Genomic DNA, 19564 nt, shown 5'->3' with positions numbered 1-19564 from the left:
CGCAGTGATGACAACGAGAAGACACTGCTCTCCCGCCTGGATGCCTACCACCGGCAGACTGTCCCTCTGGTGCAGTACTACAGCGCCAGGGGTCTGCACACGGCCGTCGATGCCTCTCGGAGCCCAGATGTCGTCTTCGCCTCCATCGTAGCTGCTTTCACCGCTGCCACAGAAATCCCCGCCCGAGCCACCGCCTGTAAAGACCAAGTGTTCTTCATTTAATTTTTTTCTTCCTTCCCTTATGGGTTGTTGTCCCTTGCAGTGGTGGAGGTTACACAAGAGTTGATCAAGTGTCCCAGTGGCAACAACGTGTAACTTTGTGAATATGGAGACTCGGGAATTCAAGAAATTCAGTGTTCGAGCAGCGTGATCCCTGTTGTAGAAACAGAAAGGATTTAAAGTTGTATTTTTGTTGCTCTTCATCACACAGTCAACAAGGCTCCAAAGAACTGATCAGTACCAACAAAACAAACACTGGCGCCGAGCACCACGCTGCTGCTTCTGCCTTTCTGTAGAGAAATGAAATTTAGGGTTCTGACATTTAGCAGAGCAACAGTGGCCAAGAGATGCTTTTCACCACAAGGTGTCTGAAGATACTGATGCTCGTTGCATATTGTTTGCCTTCATGGCCCAGGTTTGCCCTCGTGTAATCGATGATGGTTCTCTTTCTTGGTCTCTGATTCTCATGCACCTACTGTAGATCTCCTGTTTTTCTTCCTCCTTCACTTTCCTAAAGTGGAAACACATTGGGAGCATCAGACACGCCTTGTCCAACGTGCCAGTGATTTTCAGTCGCCTTTGTCATCCTCACATGGGTTTAAATTTGTAGCTCTGAGAGAACGCCAGAGCTATTGGTTTTTCATGAGGTGTCATAAAAATGATCCGTGGTATTATTGCTGAAAGTTTAGGAAACAAAGATGTGTAATGACTTTATAATTTTGGGCTTTTGCCTTTATCTGACAGTACATTGTGAAGATGCAGAGGAGGAAACATGGGGAGAGAGAGAGGAGGTGCTCTCACAGTTTTAATCGTGGTTTAAATCCGAGATCTTTAAACTGTGATACGTCTCCCCGTGGGGGTGTGGAGACGGAGACTGGGTATGTTTTTAAAATGACAGGAAGTTAGTTGTGGTAGTTTGGATGTCGTATTTAAGGTACTTTAAAACCACTAGTACTGGATTACTGTAACTTGTTTTTGTACTCTGAGTTGAAGTCAGTCAATGAATTCTGAACACACTTGGAATCCATATTTTTAGATTCAGTATTTCCAAAGACATCATTATTTTTGATGCCCAGTATGATTAAAGTTCCATAAATCCTGGTGGGAGTCATAGAAAAACGGGCACTGTGTGTGACTCCAGACCTTGGCTAAGAGTTGGGATGTTTTTATGTTTTCTTGAGTAAGAAAGTAATCCAGTGATGGTTGCCAGTACATCTGTGGGTACACTACAAACAACTGCTAATGGTATAATTTGGTATGATTTTAATGGTGTAATTTGTTAAAATATAACTGAGTCTCGCACAGTGTCAGACTTTGAGAAGGTCTGTATAAGTCAGCCAGTAGAGGAGACCAGCTTTGTGCTGCTCATTCAAAACTTAGTTTTCCTTCAGAGCAGCATGTTTCGGTGCTGCTGGTGCTTCAGTGTCAGACCTCTGGCTCACCACAGAAGTGATTAATCATTGTGCGTCACTCCTCATTTCAGCTAGGCTCAACACCATCACTGGTTCTGTAGGGTTTACAGAGGTTTGGTTGCAACATGCCGCTGTAATATTTCTGCAGACAGTGCGTGTGATGTCCTGTCTTTTGTGGAATTGAATAAGACCAAACAGTTTCTAAAAAACTGGATTCCACTGATCAGTTTACGTGTCAGAATGTGTCGGCAGGAGTGCAGGTTATTAAATCACACCAAATGGATATGAAAACAGGTACGGACACCTCCTCTGGTTCAGACTGTAGTGTGAGCTGGTTTTAGTTTGCTGAATATGAGAGAAACCAAACTGTGGAGGAATGGGAAGAGATGAAGACTGGACTTTAAAGCAGCTCCAGCGGCGGTGGTTGTCAGTAAACTAGCTGGTGAGCACAGTGGAACATTTAGTGGCTAAACAGCCAGGAATTTCCCTTGGGAGCTGGTAGAGAGCAAATGCAGACCTAAAAGATGAATATTGAACTTGGCATTTACCAGGTGGCCTGAAACACAACTCTAAATGAATGATGAGGTTGCTGCGTAACAGCTGGGTGTGTAAATAAACATCTGTCACCTTATCAGTTTAAAGGTTGATGATATCAGTGCTGTGTCCAGTTTGATTCTACTGTCTCCACATGGCCAAAAAGTCAGTTATTGTGGGTTTAAATTGCTGAGCAGTGGTGTCTTAACACACTAGGCTGACAATAATTTAGACATAGAAACAAGTCTCCCATACTTGGTGTGAAGTGTATTTATTTGGAAATTGAGGGTTATTTATCCTCAGCATCAAATCAGACAAATGACATTTAAATGTACTGTATATCCATTGAGTAAACTGGATCAAAAAGACGCTAGTCAGAAAAAAAACAATTCTGTGATATGTTTTGAGTTCAGGCTTTTGTTTCTGCTGCTCCCAAATGTCAGTTTCACCTCCTTTCTGTACCGGTGGCAGGCACTTATAGCAGCTGCTCGCTATGTGTTTTTGTTCCAGACAGTTTGTTTGATGTTTTCCAACACAATGGGAGTTGGATCCTTAATTATCAGCTGAGTTATTGACATTGGATCTTCCTGGGATGTCAGGTTTGGGGACTCACCCTTGGCTGGTCTGCTCCTCCTTGACCCTGCTCTGTACTCGCCTGGTGTTTGTGTTCACTGGAAACACCCTGCATGCAGACTGACTGTGCTACCCGCACCTTCCCTTGAATACTGATGTGTTTCTTTTCTCTCGGGGATGTTGTGATGAAAAACAATAGCAGATGACTGTACATTCCTGAAGGCAGATTTTAGTCATTTATTCAGCACCACGAGACTGTCATGCTAAAGTTCCCCCAGTATTCCAGACTGTCCTCAGCTTCTTGTTGTCACTTTGTTCAAGCTGTGAATGTATAAATGTGTATATAGAGGTTAAACCTGACAGAAAATATTGCTGTTTGTTTTGTTTGACCTAAAGGAATGTGACTTTTAAATGTGCAGTTTAAAGTAAAGGCTGACAACCTAATTACATGAGTAATTTTTTTTGTCGGTCACTCTTGACAGTTCTGCCATTTAAATGACCAAAATAGTATGAATAAAAGTATGAATCAGGGCTCTTTTTTTTTTTTTTTTTTTTTTCCCCATTAATTCACCCCAAACTTTTCTCCCCCTCTCTCTCTTCCTTGTCTTCCAGCTGGTTGAACCCCGAGCTGCTCCATTCCCACCCAGGCGAAGGATTGGAGCTGGCAAGAGAGCTGTGGTGGGTGCACACATGGACGGGTGGGGGCAGGGGTCAGACAGCAGGGAGACTCCTTACACTTCATAAGTTAAGGTTAACTTTGCAGTGTCGCTAGGTTCTTGTTCTCAGCATATTTCTACTCCCAGTAGATTGTTACAAGAGCAGAGCCATCCTATTGTCATATTCCTCACATTTCCCCTCTAATAAACGTCTTGCTTTTCTACAGTTGTCACATTTTGTTTTGTTTTCTACCTGATTCTTCTCTAAAATCCACAAGTTTATATTGGTAGTTGTAGATAAATATTAGAGAGTTCACCTTCTGTTAGCTAGTTGCATGACAGTGTCTCAGTGCACAATACAGTAGATGATACTAAAGTGATAGTTTGGAGCTCAGAGGAAGGAAGAGCAAAGAGGAATTACTAACACTTCACGTGGGATTTTTGTTTTTGTCCAAAGAGGACACAAGGACGGATAACATGGTAAAGAAGGTTCACTTCTGTCGCCTTTCAATAGTGTTCTTTACATACACAAGACTGGATTAATTTAAACATTTCACATGCCGCATTTTCCGTTAAACTGTTGTTTACCTCTAACTGTCACAGAAAACCTGGAGGTCGGCTGGTTGGTCTCCAACTTGTAGTGAAGCTGCTGAGTGGTGTGTGTACACACTGCATGGACAGTTTCAGACACAGCAGCCCCAAAACAAACCAGTTATGTGGCTGAGTTTGTAGGGCACACAGAGGCATCAAGACGCGCGTCAGAGAAGCTCAGGGCAATGTAAAAACACAAATGGCATTTAAAAAGAAGGTAAAAATGAAAGGTTTGCTAATTTGATTTTTTTTTTTAATGTATACATACACTAAATTCAGTTCTGCCCAAAACAGTTCAGATGGAAAATAAAACTAAGAATTGATGTTTTTGTTGTATTTTTAAAAAAAAGCAAAAGTACCCGGTGTTTTTATTTTTACAAGTGTATCAAGAAGCCTTAATAAAATTGTTGAAATGATTTTGTTATCGAATGCACACAAGCAAATGCTAAGCTGAACATTTTTAGATGCATCAAAGTGCTGGAAATGATCACAACAGAGAAAAATGTGTCTCACAGCTCGTTCCTGTCAGTTTGTTGTTCTCAAAGTCGAGGTTTAACAAATTAGCTGTATTTGTGAATGAAAAATAGATGCACCTGATACTGTCCAGCTACACAGTGACTGCTACCGTTTTCTCACTGAAATCCAAATACATTTATGGTCTTTATGTTTGGAGGGAGACGCATAACGTTGGGCCAATGAAATTTAGTAAAAAAACAAACTGCAGAATAAATATAACTGATTCACGCCTCTAAGATTGGCTCATTTTGGCCTCAGAGTGGAAAACAAACAAGGCAGATATGCTTCTGTGACCTGATCTGGGTTCTGGGCGTCTGCACTGTGTGATCCTTCTCACATGGAGGGAAAAATCCTCCTCCTGCTGCTGTTGCATCAAAACTGACAGTGTGTCTTAGTCCGACTGACAACATTAGCTTTAATCCAGAGTCCAGGTCTTTGGACAGTTACATGAAAAATAAAATGATGGATCCAACATCATAGTGCCAGGTCTCATTTGAGTAGGTTTACATTAAATAAAACTGTGTGTCAGATGTTGCGTTTCCTGTGTTTAGCACTTGCAGTGACAACGAGGGCTTGGGTCCAGGCCTGGACCCCTCTTCTGTGGGGCCTTGGTAAGATATGCACCACTCCTTTTTTGTCTGTTTCCTGCACACTTTACAGTAAGTTAGCGCAGCGTACGGAGGGGAGGGGACGCAACTGGGCGAGGTTTCTGTATAGTCTACGGCGTGACGTCACCGCCAGGGGCTTTCCTCCATTACGTCAGAAACGGTGGGGCGATAACCAGAGAGAGAGAGAGAGAGCGCGCGGAGCGAGCTTTGGCGAGCACTCAGAGTTTAAACGCTGCGCTCCTGGGCGCAGGAAAACCAGTATCCGCTGTCACCTGCCAGGAGTCCAGACCCCGAGTGGAGAGAGGCGCGTACCCTGACGGAGGACTGTTCAGACCCACTGCTTCGAGGTCAGAGCGAGGCACCGCCGTGAGGCCGTCACCGTAGGAGCCGAGGTGGCCGATGCAACGCACCCCAGCCTTTCCTGTCCAAGAAGTCCGGTCCTGAGCGGGGTAAGTGCCCGGTGGTGAAACCCTCCGCCGTACAGCCTGTTTGTCAGGGATGTCATAGTGTTGTAGGCTCTTGTCCGCGTTTGAATTACCTGGATATAAAGAAACACGATCGTCTAAGGGGGCTGTTGGTCACCACAACCCCTATAATAACAGCCTGTTATTCACAGGCAGGAAGGAAGGTGAGCCAGACATCTCAAACATATAGGCTAGGAGGCAGTTACAGGGAGGATAGAGATCATATCTGAAAATAATCCGATAATAAGCGGAATGTGCCAGCAGTGATTCCAGGATGTCCGAGAGTTAAAACCCTGCCATGGGTTTCCCCTTTAAACACATTCCTGTCTGTTGCCACTCCCCGCTCACTGTTTGGCCAGAGGGCACGGTGGGTTCTCCTGGAAAACACCTTGTAATGTGAAAGACGACTGGTAGCAGAGCTCTGGAGGTAAAATGTACCGAAGAGGAGTCGTTATAAAGGCACCGAGCCCCGCTAGGAATAGTATATGACTATTTCCATTTACCTTTGGTTGATGCCACATTTATAAAAGGGTGGAAAAGCTGTGGTGACGATTTCCAGCAGCTGAATGTTTTCGCAACGGCATTCACAATGAAGGTGTTGTGTAGATATTGGGACTGTAAAGTACTTGTAATATTTGTAACATCCTGGGTGAAAACTACTATTTAAACTAACAACTGGTGTGTTTGCAGGTTAATGAGTACCTGTTAAGGTGTTTTAATGTGTTGTCTGACATCTTGGTGTTATCAGCTGTGATGATTGTGGTGGCTGATAAGACCATAATGGGCCATTCTTTGTGCAGGTGTAGCCACTCAGAATTTCTGAGGAAAAACAATGTTTAAAGTATTAGTGAAAAGCTCTTCAATGACCATGTAGGACTGAGTGAATGACGTGGGAAGGTCTGAAGATTTTACTTAACAGATGTGTAACTTTTCCTCCTCGGGGTCATTTCTAAGGCAGAACAGGAAATGGTGTCAACTTTTGTTTTAACTTGGACCAAATAGATGGGAGTGGGCATAATGAGCCTTTTATCTATTATGTGTAGCAAACCCTACACATATGGTCTTCCTTATGAGTTAATTGTTATATTTTAATCAAAAACAGACCCCCACCAGATTACATGAGGTGAGGTGGAGCAGTCTGAGTTTTGTGCTCTGTCTGTGTTGGAGCAGGAGCTGGTTGGATGTGTTTGACCATTACCTCATTCAGAAGAGATCTGGATTCTTGTGTCATTACGTGGCTCAGGTTACAGACAATAGCCTCTGTTGTCACATGCATTGTGCCTGCTGCTGTTTCCTCTCTGAAACCTGAATGTGCTCATCCAGTTTGCTGCTGCTGCTGCTCACCTCGTCTGTCTCTGTTCCCACCTGAGTTTGTGTGTGTTTGTGTGTTAACAGGTGGTGTAAAGGGGTCTCAGAGGTTTGCTCTTTGCAACTGTAGCGCCTGCAGACCTGACATTAAACATTCAACAACTCAGCAGTATGGCTCTTGAACACCCCTCTAATTATAGACACTCTCAGCCTGATTCTCTCTACCTCCACCTCCCAGCGCATCGCTCTGCACTACTGGCTACGCACTGTCAGTGTCTGTCTGGGCATGTGTGGGAGAGAGGTGTTGATGAGAGTCATTGGGAGACAGAGAGAACTCTCCATTTATCTACCCATCTGCCTTCCACTGCATTTATCCCTTAAGAATACAGCATAACGTTTAAAGGTGCATGAACTAAGATTTTCCACATTGTCTGATGAACCCAGTGACAATGGGACAGGACGTGATGTCTCTTAGCAACACTTCCCTGAATACTGTGAAGTATTGACAGGCAACAAGAAGTACTTTATGTTCTGTGTGACAGTTTGACTTAACGTGGTAGTCTCTCGGAAGTGCTGATTTTCTCATCGATAGAAGCCACTAGTGAAAGTAAAACATTCATTTCTTAAATGTCTGTGGGCTCATGACAGCCCACTCTGACTTTCAGATTATGAGAGACAGCAATGTGTGAAGATCTTATCATCATCATCATCATCATGTTTTTTTGATGACAGGCGTATGTTTTCCAACAGGTGTGGTTGATGTGACTTTTCTTTCTTTTCATAATGAGACAAACGAGGATCATTTATTGATTGACTTGTGCCATTTTGACCCAGTTTATTTTAAGAAAGGAGGCTTTAAAGTTATTCAACGTCCTGCACCATCTTGACAAAACATGATTCAAATTCTTATTCAGCAAAGACACTGATGAAAAACTTCTTATGCTAAAACTAAATATCATTAAATATTACCAAAGTGTCTATATGGAAGAGCTTAATTTAACATCAGACTGTTTTTACACTTATAGCTTTGTATGGATAAAACACACACAATGAAATGCACTCTTCAGCTTTAGATGTTCTCGCAGGTGGATTTGGTTGCTTTTGAAAAGGGCTGGTTCGCTCTGTTTGCCTCTGTTTCCAGTCTTTATGCTAAGCTAAGCTGCTAGCTGCATTGGCTAACACAAAAACATCAGTGTGGTATTCATTTCAGTTCAATTCAGTTTCAATTCAGGGCTGGTAAAAAGTGGTGGAGCTTGGAAGAACTGGATGAGGCAGCATCATTTTCCAAAATAAAAGCTTGGGACAGGAAGTGCATGTCATGTTCTTTGGCATTACGCCTTTTTGTTTCTGTTTTATAAGAATAACAAAGGAAGAGAAGGGGCAGGTGTTAAAAAAGTTTCCTGGTTGGACAAACACCTGGGATGTTTCATTTTTTTAAAAACATTTCAGATGTGAAGGTTTGAATTTGTTCACATCTGTGGAATTATTGAAAGAGGTTGTGGCCTTCTGGATCGTTATTTTAAAAAAAGATCCCTGATTTGTGTGGTGTTGTGATTAGAGCACTTGTGTGGAAGGAGGCTGGAGAGAAATAGTAATGATAATAAAAACGCCAGAACACCCTGGATCAACCTTGAAGCGTGAGGTTGGTTCTTTCAGCTCTAATGTGTCATTATGACCCAGTTAATCAGTTGTAATATCTCATATATGTGACTCAGCCAGTCCGTCTGCTCACTGAAGGAGCCTTTCTTCCATCAGAACTCAATGTTTTCACAAAGATGCAGAAATCCTCAAGTCATGATGTTTTATTTGACCTCACATTTAGCCACTAATAATATGGATGTGCAGTCTGTGCCGGTGATCTACTAGTCCCATTAAAACTGGAACTGCCTCGGGGCTGGGACGATGCCTAACAATATATTTTAGTGCCTCTGGGAAAGTGCTTCTGAAACATAAAATCCCCATAATAACAGGTCAGTAGGTTTCCCTCCAAGATCCTCACCCACTCCGAATAGAAATGCCTTTTTCAAGATATAGCTAAATGCTATGCTAGTGTCCTCTTAGTGGCTTTGATGCTTAGCATATCAGTCATGTCTAAGCTGTAATTTACTTGTAATATGGTGTTTTTTTACACCATGGTAACAAACATCTGCCCTAAGAAAACAGCTTGGCAAATGGAAATAATCACGTTATTTTTTTGCATATCAAGCACAGTGTGTGCCTTGTTTTGCTCAGTCTTTATTAGTTGATTGACTCCCATTAGTTCTCCTGCTCCAAACACCACCCCCACACATACACATAATGCATCATTAGCTGCTGGTTGAGTAGGGGACCACCTGTTCTGGCCGGAGGCTGTCAGCCGCAGCTCTCAGATTAGCGGGGTTTTAGTCCCGGTCACCACAAACAGGCTAACAAACAGATCACCGTGTCTGCTGGAGCTCAGCTCTCTGTGGATCTGTTCATGTTTAAACAATGTCGCCGGTCAGTTTAGAGAGCAGGCTTTTAGCTGATGCGTTTATCCAGAGTGATAAGATGCTTCTGAACGCTGAGAGCAACAACAGGATAATCAGTTTTGTCTGCTTAGTGAGACATTAGAAGGAATAATGTTCCTGGGTTTTGATTTGTGTGGCTTTGTTTTGTTGCAGTATGTATGGCAGTTTGGTTGTGTATATAGTATTTTGCAACAAATACAGGTTGATAAACTGGTTTGTTGGGGCATGTATTTTCTGTTCTTGGTTGGACATGATGCAGCCATGTTAAAGCTGTTCTTATACATTATTAGCGCCTGTTCTATATGCTCTGTTTACCCTATATGTGGGTGAAGCTGCACACTGGTTAAAATGATGATTTTATCCAGACTGAGTGACACAGCAGCTTCATTAACACCCGAGCATGCAGCAGCAGAAACAGCAGAGTTCAGAGCAGCCTGACGATTTTCCTGGGAATCTGCAAAGGCAATAAACATACAAAGTTCTTAGGAAAGAGCTTCGGGACATTTAATAAATAATGGGTCTGGCTGAAATACAGAAAGGGGAAAAACATATTTCGCCACCATGGTAGGATTCTTCTGCAGTGTTACTGACTGTGGTGGAAAGTAATAAAGTAATTAGTACCGTACGGACCTTCTGCTACTTTACTTGAATATTTCTAAATTAAGCACTTTACTCATATGGTTCACAACATTTCAATAAAGAAATGTAGTTTAATTAGTTATGATACTTTTATTTAAGAGCTATAGGTGCTTCTGTCCATCCATTATCTATACCGCTTATTCCTGAATGGGGTCGCGGGGGCTGGAGCCAATCCCAGCCGACACTGGGCAAAGCTGTAGTTACTTTCCAGATGTTATATTAAAATCATGCGACCCTGTACATTTTTTATATTAAACTAACAGCCTAAAACATCTATAGTTAACTGCATCATTTTCATTTACATCATTAAAATGCTTCTTACGTGTTAATACAGTTAGTAGCTGTTCGGGAGCTTTTGATCTCATGATCTTCCTCATAAGCTTGTGTTTCTATTGTTCTCTCAACAAAAATAAATGCATACATTTTTCTGATTACTAATTATGTCATTTTATGTAAGTGGATTTTTTTAACCAAGGCCCTTTATTTGAAATTGAGTATTATATACTTTTTCACCTGGGTATAAATACCTGACATGACATCAAGAACCCAGGGGTTCAGCTTTGATTTTTATTTTCACTGACTGTGAAATTACCACCTAAACCCGGTGGTAATATTGAAATATTAGACATTTCAGGAGACAAACGGGTGGAACTGTTATTGTCAAACAAGCCACATCATCTTTACTATGACTGTGTCTGAACCTGAGTTTCTAAACTCGTGTGCGAAGTGTTCGGGTGGCCATGTCTGTACATGTGTGGATGCTCCAGCTGTGTAGCTCACCTCTGTGCACATGCATGTGCACTGTAGTGTGGATCCTGTGCAAACGTGTCGGAGCTGGCAGTGAGTCATCGTGTTGCATAACAGCAATCAGCGCTAGCAGCTGCACACCTGTAGCACACATCTGATTACTCTGAGGCCCGTGTGGGTTTCTCTGTGTGTGCGTGTTTATGGCCAATCATTCCTCATTATGGACCCTAATGTGGAATGACCTGCCAGTGGAGCCCACGCTACCTGATCAGTTCAGTGAACATTTATTTATCTTACTTAATCAGGATAAATGACGTCTATGTTTCAAAGCCTTCGCTTTTCTTTCAAGGGTAAGTTGTTTTACTTGGCAGTTTCTCTAATTTGCTCATTTAGACATAATATCTTACATTGTCTTATTATCCTCAGTGTTTTGTGTAAACAAGATCCTGCTTCAGAAATACATTTATAAGTATTTAGTTTAATTGATCTGTATGTTAATGTGTTTGTTAAAGCTTGCACTTAGCAATTATTTTCACAGATTTTAAGATGAATTGATAAGGAGCATAATAAAAAGGATAAGGATGTGTTTAGGCTAAAATAGTGAAAAATGTCTATCACAAGTTCCCAGAGCCCCAAAAACACAGATATTCAATTTACAGTGATAAAAACAAAAAACAGCAAATCTTCACATTTGAGAAGCTGGAATAAAAAGTAACTGATTCACTGATGCATCATTTTAGCACTACCCATACTGTCTGTATGTACAGGTAGGCCTATGTCTGTGTGTGTACCTGTAAGATGGATGTACAGAGTGTGTGCTGCCGGTCAGTGTGAGTACTGTAGGTTGGCCGTGCACTGCAGGGCAGAGCCTGGATGACGCCAGAGTGCTGAGGCATAGACTGACCATCTGAAACACAACAGCCTGTCTGAGAAGTGCTGAGTCCAGATTACCCACGGAACACACCTCTCTCTCACTCTCTGACTCAGGAAACTCATTATAAGTGTGAGATTGAACTGTAAGGTTTCATTACAGGAGCCCTGAAACACTGACGGCTACGGTTAGAGCAGCCCAAAAAGAGAACATTTAAAGCCCCAGCAGCGCCCTATAGAGGCTGCAGAGTTTGTTGCATAATGTTACATCAGTGTGTTGGATTAAATGAATACAACACACTTTTGATTTAGCTTTTTTTACAGTCTGAAAAGTAGTGACAATAATGGAACGGTAAGTTAGAGGTTAGCTATTTTAGAAGGAAGCCCCGTCAAGACTGCAGCGTCACAACCTCAAGACAAAAAGAAACATACAACACTAGAACAGGCGACAACATACTGTAAAAGCTAAGAACACAGGAAACTATAACACAGTAGCAGTGTCAAGAATAAAAAAAAACAAGCAGTTTAAATTCTGTTCATTCCCTCTGCAGCCTGTTCAGGTGGCGGGAGCAGAAGACGTGTCTCCCTCTGAACACTTGGAACAAACAGCTATGTTCAGACCTTAGACTGTGACTGGAAAATGAGCTCCTTGAAATAAGTTTACAAATGTGTGATGGCGGTTGATCTAAAATAGCTTTATAAATAAAAATATATCAATGACTCAAATGGCGTCCAGAAAGAGAAGACCAGCCGACTCTGGAGAGCACAGTGACGGGTTCGTGGCTTTTTACTGCACCGTGACAAACGGAGCCCAGCCTGTGAAGATGCTGCGCTGGTGCATGTGAAACCCAGCGGCACGTGTTTCTGAAACTTTAATGCAGAAAACATAGTGAAAGAACAGGCTGAGAGTGTGGAGAGCAAAGACCAAAGGAGCTGCTGAAACAACCGGTGAAATGATAGGAGAAATGCTTCACCAGTGCAGTGAGGTGTGTGTGTGTGTGTGTGTGTGTGTGTGAGTGAGTGAACTGAGCAGCAGTAGAGTAGGAGGACAAGTGTGGAACAAAGTGTGTGTGAGCGTGTTGATATGAAATCGCATCCAGATTGTGAAGCTCTCAGGCTGTTCAGACCCATCTGCCAAACAAAGGCATGACCTCAGCGTGCGCCCTCATGGGCGCACACACACACACAAAGATGCACGCTCACTATTGCACGCTCTCAAAAGATTTATTTGTTTGTGTTATCTCTTAGAGCAGCAGCATCGTTATTCAGCCGTTGGTGCACATTTTGCACCAGGTAAACACTTTGAGAAATATACATGGTTGTAACTCCACATTTTGTGAACTGAATTTAATTCCATTTATTTCATCAATTCCACTTTACAGTTTTACATTTGTAAGCAAAGATGTATGGATTTATACCTTTATTGAAGTAAAATGACAAAATGTGCCTTATAAATGTAACTTTAAAAAAAAATTTCACTCATTTATTTAGGATTTTTCTTTAACTTGTATATAAAAGAAGTCATCTGTGTTTGTGTGTGTGGAGGGAGATTAAATATACTGCACACTTTCTATACTCTGTGCTGCCATGTTAACCACTGTATGTTTTGTGAAGTATGTAGGTGTGTGCACAAACTAAAGGTGCTGCCATTTCCTCTAAAATCCTCCTCCTGTTTTATTGCTGTCTGACAGATCAGAAGTGTCTTTCCTTCCTCTTCCTGCAGCCTGCGGTGTGTTGGCACAGTACTGTAGGCCGTCCATATCTTCCAGTGTATGCGTGCATCTTGGGTGGATCTACACCTGGATTATGTGCTTTAATTAGGGAAGATGACAATCTGGACGCTCTAGTTGGACCTAAATGTCACATGGAAGTATATAATGTTTGTTCTGTCTCTCTCTCCCTTTAGAAACGAGGCCTAAAAATAAAAACAAACAAGCACAACAATAATAATAATAATAAGGCCTAATAATAATGTTTGTCAGATTTGTTTAATGTGATTATTTGTCTTTCACATTATTCTGATGACATCAACAAAATAGCAAAGGACAAAACATTATTCTTTCTGAAAAGCTTTTAAAATATCCCAAAAACCCCTATAATCAGCTTTGTGTTGCCTGTTTCCTTTTAGCCTGGTAATGATAACAGTCGACTGACCCCGCCCCTCTGTCAGCCTGCTGCTCGGTGACTGGTCATCTGATCTGTCAGTCATGTAAATCCTCCCCTTACACTCCCCACACAAACAGGTTACTGTCTCATGAATGGTCTGACATTTCCTGGGTCAGCTCTACCCTGTGTGTGTGTGTGTGTGTGTGGCCTTTAGACTGGTGGGCATAGTAATCAGATTGGCAAACACTAAGCCAGTCAGTTATTTGCTGGTCAGAGGGGGAAAACCAGAAAACATCTGCAATGCTGTGGGACTGTGTCTGTGCCTCAGAGTGTTTTAAATCAGTTTAGTATTGATTCTATCATCTATAATGTCACAAGACATTTCCACCACTGTTTAGGTTCCTGCTCTGTGACAACACTGGCTACAGTCACGTCAGTGGCCTTTATGCTCTGCACCACCTTTTTGCCAAATCAGGTCCTTTTTGAATTTTTTTTCTGTGAACAACAGAGTTCCTACTGACCCCGTCACTGTTGTTGCTCTCCTCCATGTTTATTGTTACTGGTTCGTGAGGGGCCGACACTGGATGAAGATGACAGGTCGTATGTGCAGAGGAAGGAGGGTGTTAAAAAAGCACATGATCTGACCTGACAGTGCCTGCATAGGCAGAGGTCAGATCTAGGAGCACATATGGAAGTGGCCCAGATCTGATGAATATCTAAAGTTGAGCCCTGATCACCGGGTTGGTGGTTCGATTCCTGTTCTCCCCAGTGGCCCGTCCAGTTTGTTACATGGCAGCTCTGCCGCCATCGGTGTGTGTGCATGTGTGTGAATGGGTGAATCTGTAAAGCGCTTTGTCCAGGTTGGGCAGAGAAGTGCCGTGTGTGCAGTCCACCTACTACTTTGTCCAGGTTGGGCAGAGAAGTGCCATGTGCGTGCAGTCCACCTACTGCTTACCATGATATGAGAACATCTGGTTTGGTTTGTTCACACTTCTCTGAAATGATCAGGCCAGAATTGGATTTGGAGCCACTTCAGCTGTGATGTGAACGCAGCCTTTGAAACCACACCTTGTTGTAGCTTGATGAGGATGATGATGATGATGCATTGTCTTAAACGTGACAGATTCACGCACAACAGAAATACGTGTAGAATCAAAACGCAACGTGCAGCTAAATAACACCGGCAGCTTCGAGTGTCTTCTAGTCGCACTCCTTAACACAGCTCCCACAGCCTGTAATTGTATGGAGGACACAGGCTGTGATTATCATGCGTACGTGTGCGGTTGTGCGTACATAATTATCACTTTCACCTATGTGCCTGTGTGTGAGCTCAAAGATGTGTTTGTGCACATGGAGTGTGTGTGTGTGTGGCGATATTCAGCATGTGTATTTTTTTTTTTTTTTTACAGGTTTGAATGTTTCTGTGTGGGAGTGTGTGCATGTCAGTTTGATAGTGTGTGTTTGTGCATCAGTATCAGTGTGTATTCATGTACCAGTTTAATCTCAGCTGTGTGTGTGTGCTTGTGCGTAGGTAATTATCACTTTTCACTTTTGTTATGTGTGTGCATATATGTGGAGTGTGTGTGTGTGGGTGGTGATTTTCAGTCAGTGTGTTAGTGTTTTTATGTTTATTGTGTGTATTTCATGATTGGGAAATGTGTGTGTGTGTATAGGAATATGTACCTGTTTATGACTGTACACATGTTTGTACTGTCTGCTTGTGTGTGTGCGTGTTTGCTTGCATCCATTTTTATAGTGTGTATTATTGTGTGTTCATTCAGAGATGTGCTTTTATTTTTGTTTTTATTGTGTGTGTTTTTGCATCCAACAGTGTAACGCCTATAGTGTAAGGACTAGTGTGAGCTTGTTGAGTGTGCTTGTGCTATTGTTAAGTACCAATATACTTTTAATTTAAATTACTTTACACACTGCTGGGTGGCTTGTAAAATTCCTACCAGGCTCAATTATACTGTAATTTGTAAAGGAACTAAAGTTATCAAACACCTGTAGTGCAGTAAAAAGTACAACAGTTGTCTCTGAAATGTAGTGCAATTAAAATATGAAGTAGCAGAATAAGAAAATACTCAAAATACCTCAGTATTAGTGCAGTGCATGAGTGAATGTTCTTGGGTGTGTGTGTGTGTGTGTGTGTCTGTGTGATTAAGATTTTTAGTTGATGTGTGTGTTCACTCAGGTTTGAGCGTCTTTTTGCATAAGTGTGTGTTTTCACGTCAGTTTGATTCTTTGTGTTTTTGCATCTAAAATTGTTTATTACTGAATAGTTTTTAGATTGTTTTCCTGTGTGTGTGTGTGTGTGTGTCCATTTTGGAAGTGCATATTTACATATGTGTCAGTGTGTGTTTACTGATCTGTGCTCAACTGTGTGTTTGTGCATTTTTCGGCTGCATAGTTACATCAGTATGTATTCATTTACCAACTCAACTCTGTGTGTGTGAGTGTGTGAGTACAGGAGTCGCAGAGTGGGTCGCTGTTTGCCTTGCTCATGGTGAGTGTCACCATGGTAACGGCACTAGCAGCGCAGTGTGAGGTGGAGGAAGAGCTTGCGGTGCTCAGCGTGATGCAAAGAGATAGAGACTGGTTTCACATGAATACACGATTGGTCAGACTGGTTGATGTCACGTATTTAATCGATGATTTAATGTGTCTCTTAATGCAGTTTTATTCTATTTAACCTTGTGGTTATCAGTACTTGACCCACACATGTATGGTGTAATATTTGTTGCATTAATGTGTGTGTCTGTGTATTTAGATGTAATTAGCACAGATAGACGATCAGCTCAGGGTCACAAGCGTTAAGGATCGAATCGGAGTCCAGCAACAGCAAAGCAGAGGCAGAGAGAGGCAGACAGAACAGAGGGAGGAAGGGAGGTGTGTGTCATACTGAGCATGCTCTTTGTACTAACTTCCTGCTCTCCTCTTCCTGACAGAAAAGAGTGTTCAGAGAAGCCGGCGTTCAACAAGAACGAGAGGAGGACGAGCAGAGGAGAGCCTCCGAATACAGCTGAAGAGAATTAAATCCAAACTGAGGAATTATTACAACATTCAGGCTGACCTCTGCTCTGTGGATTCTTCTGTTACTGGTTTTTACCCTCCCTGGTTTCAATGAGTCATTCACCGAAACAGGCATTAAGCCTTTTTTTTGAGAATCACAGTGACGTTTGACCTCGATATCTAGAAGACGAAAGACCTGGTACTTTTGCTTCTTTTTGAACCTATTGACTGTCAAGTTTGAGAGGATCTCTGGGAGCTGAAGGGGATTTTTTTTCTCTTTGACATTGCACAATCTCTTTCATTTTCTGTTTTTGCCTCTGTGTTATCTCACTCTGTCTTTTCCTGATAACGCTTTGCTTCTTATAAAGAGAAGAGCAGGGTTTGCTTTCCAGTTTGGCTTTCACAGGAGGACAAATCCACCCTTGTGTGTAAGAGAGTGTGTGTTTGTGTCACTCACTAGCCTTCTGTGATATCAGGGGACAGTAATTGCCCTGTGTGTCTCTTCGGGTAAAATGGGATCTGAAAAGGACTCAGAGTCACCTCATTCTTCAGTGAGCGGTGTCCCCAACCCCAAGTGCCGCGCCGCAGGCAAGCGCCAGGGCCGCATCTCCTTCCACAGCCTTTTCCGCAGCAAACGGGGCTCTCGGAGCAGCAGGGCCCCTAAAGGCGGAGCGGCCACCCCTTTATCCCATCAACACCAACATCAAAACACACAACAGCTTCTCTCTTCTGCCTTGAGCTCAGCTCCCACCGCAGCCTCTGCTACACCCACAACAACCACAGCCCCCCAGGATGCTGCTCCCACCACCCTATCGAAGCCACTCTCCTCCAGTCAGACATCCCTGGGTGGAGCCCCTTCCTCTGGGGAGTCCAACTTCCTGGAGTGCCCCCTGTGCCTGGTGCGCCAGCCTGCCGACCAGCTTCCTGAGCTGCTGAACCCCTCCTGCCTCTGCTGCCTGCGCCAGTACCTCCGTATTGAAATCACAGAGAGCCGAGTCCAGCTCAGCTGCCCCGAGTGCGCTGAGAGACTGGACCCGCGGCAGGTGGCGGACATCTTGGATGATGCGGCCCTGCTGGAGAAATACGAGGAGTTCCTGCTGCGGAGGTGCCTCGCCTCTGACCCAGACTGCCGATGGTGCCCGGCGCCTGACTGTGGGTAAGAACAAGTCACTTGTCTTTACTTAAGGTACTGGTCTGGGATCTGATCCACACCTGGCTCATCGGTGCCTGTTTCAGTTGTGTTTATTGTTGCCATTTTCCTGTTTCTGTGTTATTATCAGGTGCATTTATCTGATCAGGTATTTACCCTACAGCAAAGAGCAGTCATGTTTGAACACATGATAATTTTTGTGACTGATGTATTAATCATTTTGTAGTTGATACAGATGTAAGCACATTGTGAGAAATGCCTGTCACAGGCTCTGACAACCCAAGATGACATGTTCAAATTGCTAGTTTTGAGCAACCTAGTAAGAAAAAGCAACAAAATTTTACCAGCACCAGAATATTTATCATTTGTACTTGACAAATGACATAGGCGTAATGAATTGTTAATCAAAGTTGACAAGTTGATTAATCGACTTATTGTGTCAACACTACTTCAGTGGACTGTGTAAGGCCGTTCTGGCCAGTCCTCATAGGGAAAAGGACAGTTTTAGGATTGGGTTGGGATTAGAAGAGCTTATGTTATGCTAACAAATACAAAGTAGCAGTAATAATAGTCTGTCTTGAAACTGAAATGGATTCTGGTGCTCTTGAGGGAATTTGTTCTTTGCAGTAAAAACAAGCAAACAGTAATTGTTAGAAACAGAAACTACTCTGCATGAGACTAAAGGCAAAAATGTAGCACAGCGAGAGACGTTTCGGTGTCTGTGACAAATGTTTGGGTGAATGCAGGGAGCTTTGCCGGAAGTTGTGTCATATCTTGTTGTTTCAGTTTATTACAGAGACTGAACACACAAACAAAATTAGGTTGAGTTAAGATGGAAATGGGAGTAGTAAGCACGGCAACATCTGGTTTTGACTGAACTGCTTGTTGGCTGCTAATTTTTCACAACCTTTTCTACAGTTTTACATGGAGACTGTAGCCTTAATCTCCTTGCTGATCCCGTCTGTATAGCTAATTAAAGGAGGACTGTTATCGCCATTATCAGTGTAGTATGTTAAAGTTATTCTCTCTCTCTTTTTACACCCGTTCTCCCTGTTTCTTCCCTTTCTCACGTATCAAATCACTCTCAGTTGCTGTACTTTACTTCCTCATGTTTTTGCTGTAATTGCCTGGATTTCAGATGAGCAGCATTGACTTAAAATCCACATAAATGATTGCATTTCTTTGTCTGGGTTAAAGAAAACAGGAACGACTGTGAGCTGTTAGAGAAAGACGGGCTGAGGAAGTTGAATTTGACTGTTAGAGAAAGACGGGCTGAGGAAGTGGAAGTGGAGGAGAGAGGCTGTAACCAGGTTAGAGGGTTCTGAGTTGGCCCTGTGGTTGCCAGTCGGAGGATGGGTTTGGAGGTAGAGCCGCTCTCGATAGGTTTCTGGAACAAATGAGAGGCGTCTTTTTTCCATCACAGAAAACAGGAGTGATTCACCGTGCTTGTGTTTCTGCGTGTGTGTGTGTGTGTGTGTGTGTGTGGGAAGGAGCGATGCAGCTATTCAGTGTTTTTCTTCTGCTGTGGTTTTGTACAGTAATACCGGCGTTGTTTCAGGGGAAGGCCGTAGCATCTATGTGTGGTATCATTTCCATTTGTTCCTGTTTGCCCATGACGGTGTCATCATGCCCCTGCATAAAGATTTTGATTTGTGAAGGAAGTAGAATAA

General features: G+C 42.7%; 2 protein-coding genes across 4 annotated transcripts in view; both read left to right on the top strand.

Annotated features, from left to right (window-relative positions):
* The window catches only part of ak2 (adenylate kinase 2), a 10953-nt gene extending 6755 nt beyond the window's left edge, over window positions 1–4198 (top strand). The window contains 3 exon segments of the mRNA XM_020618522.1: window positions 1–196; window positions 3351–3416; window positions 3998–4198. Of these exon segments, the coding sequence (XP_020474178.1) occupies window positions 1–196; window positions 3351–3358 (204 nt within the window). The 3' untranslated portion in view covers window positions 3359–3416; window positions 3998–4198.
* A 1075-nt stretch (window positions 4199–5273) lies between these two features.
* The window catches only part of rnf19b (ring finger protein 19B), a 26143-nt gene continuing 11852 nt past the window's right edge, over window positions 5274–19564 (top strand). The window contains exons 1-2 of one of the 3 annotated variants that reach the window (XM_020618518.1): window positions 5274–5558; window positions 16681–17900. In XM_020618518.1, the coding sequence (XP_020474174.1) occupies window positions 17257–17900 (644 nt within the window). In that variant the 5' untranslated portion in view covers window positions 5274–5558; window positions 16681–17256. Of the gene's footprint in view, window positions 5559–5918; window positions 6001–10952; window positions 11107–16680; window positions 17901–19564 lie in introns of those variants that run through there. The other 2 variants (XM_020618520.1, XM_020618519.1) reach the window with 2 other exon arrangements.

This window comes from Monopterus albus, unplaced genomic scaffold, assembly GCF_001952655.1.
Source record: "Monopterus albus unplaced genomic scaffold, M_albus_1.0 scaffold206.1, whole genome shotgun sequence".
NCBI classification, from domain to species: Eukaryota; Metazoa; Chordata; class Actinopteri; order Synbranchiformes; family Synbranchidae; genus Monopterus; species Monopterus albus.
Note: the sequence above shows the minus strand (reverse complement) of the source record. Positions and strands in the feature narration are given on the sequence as shown.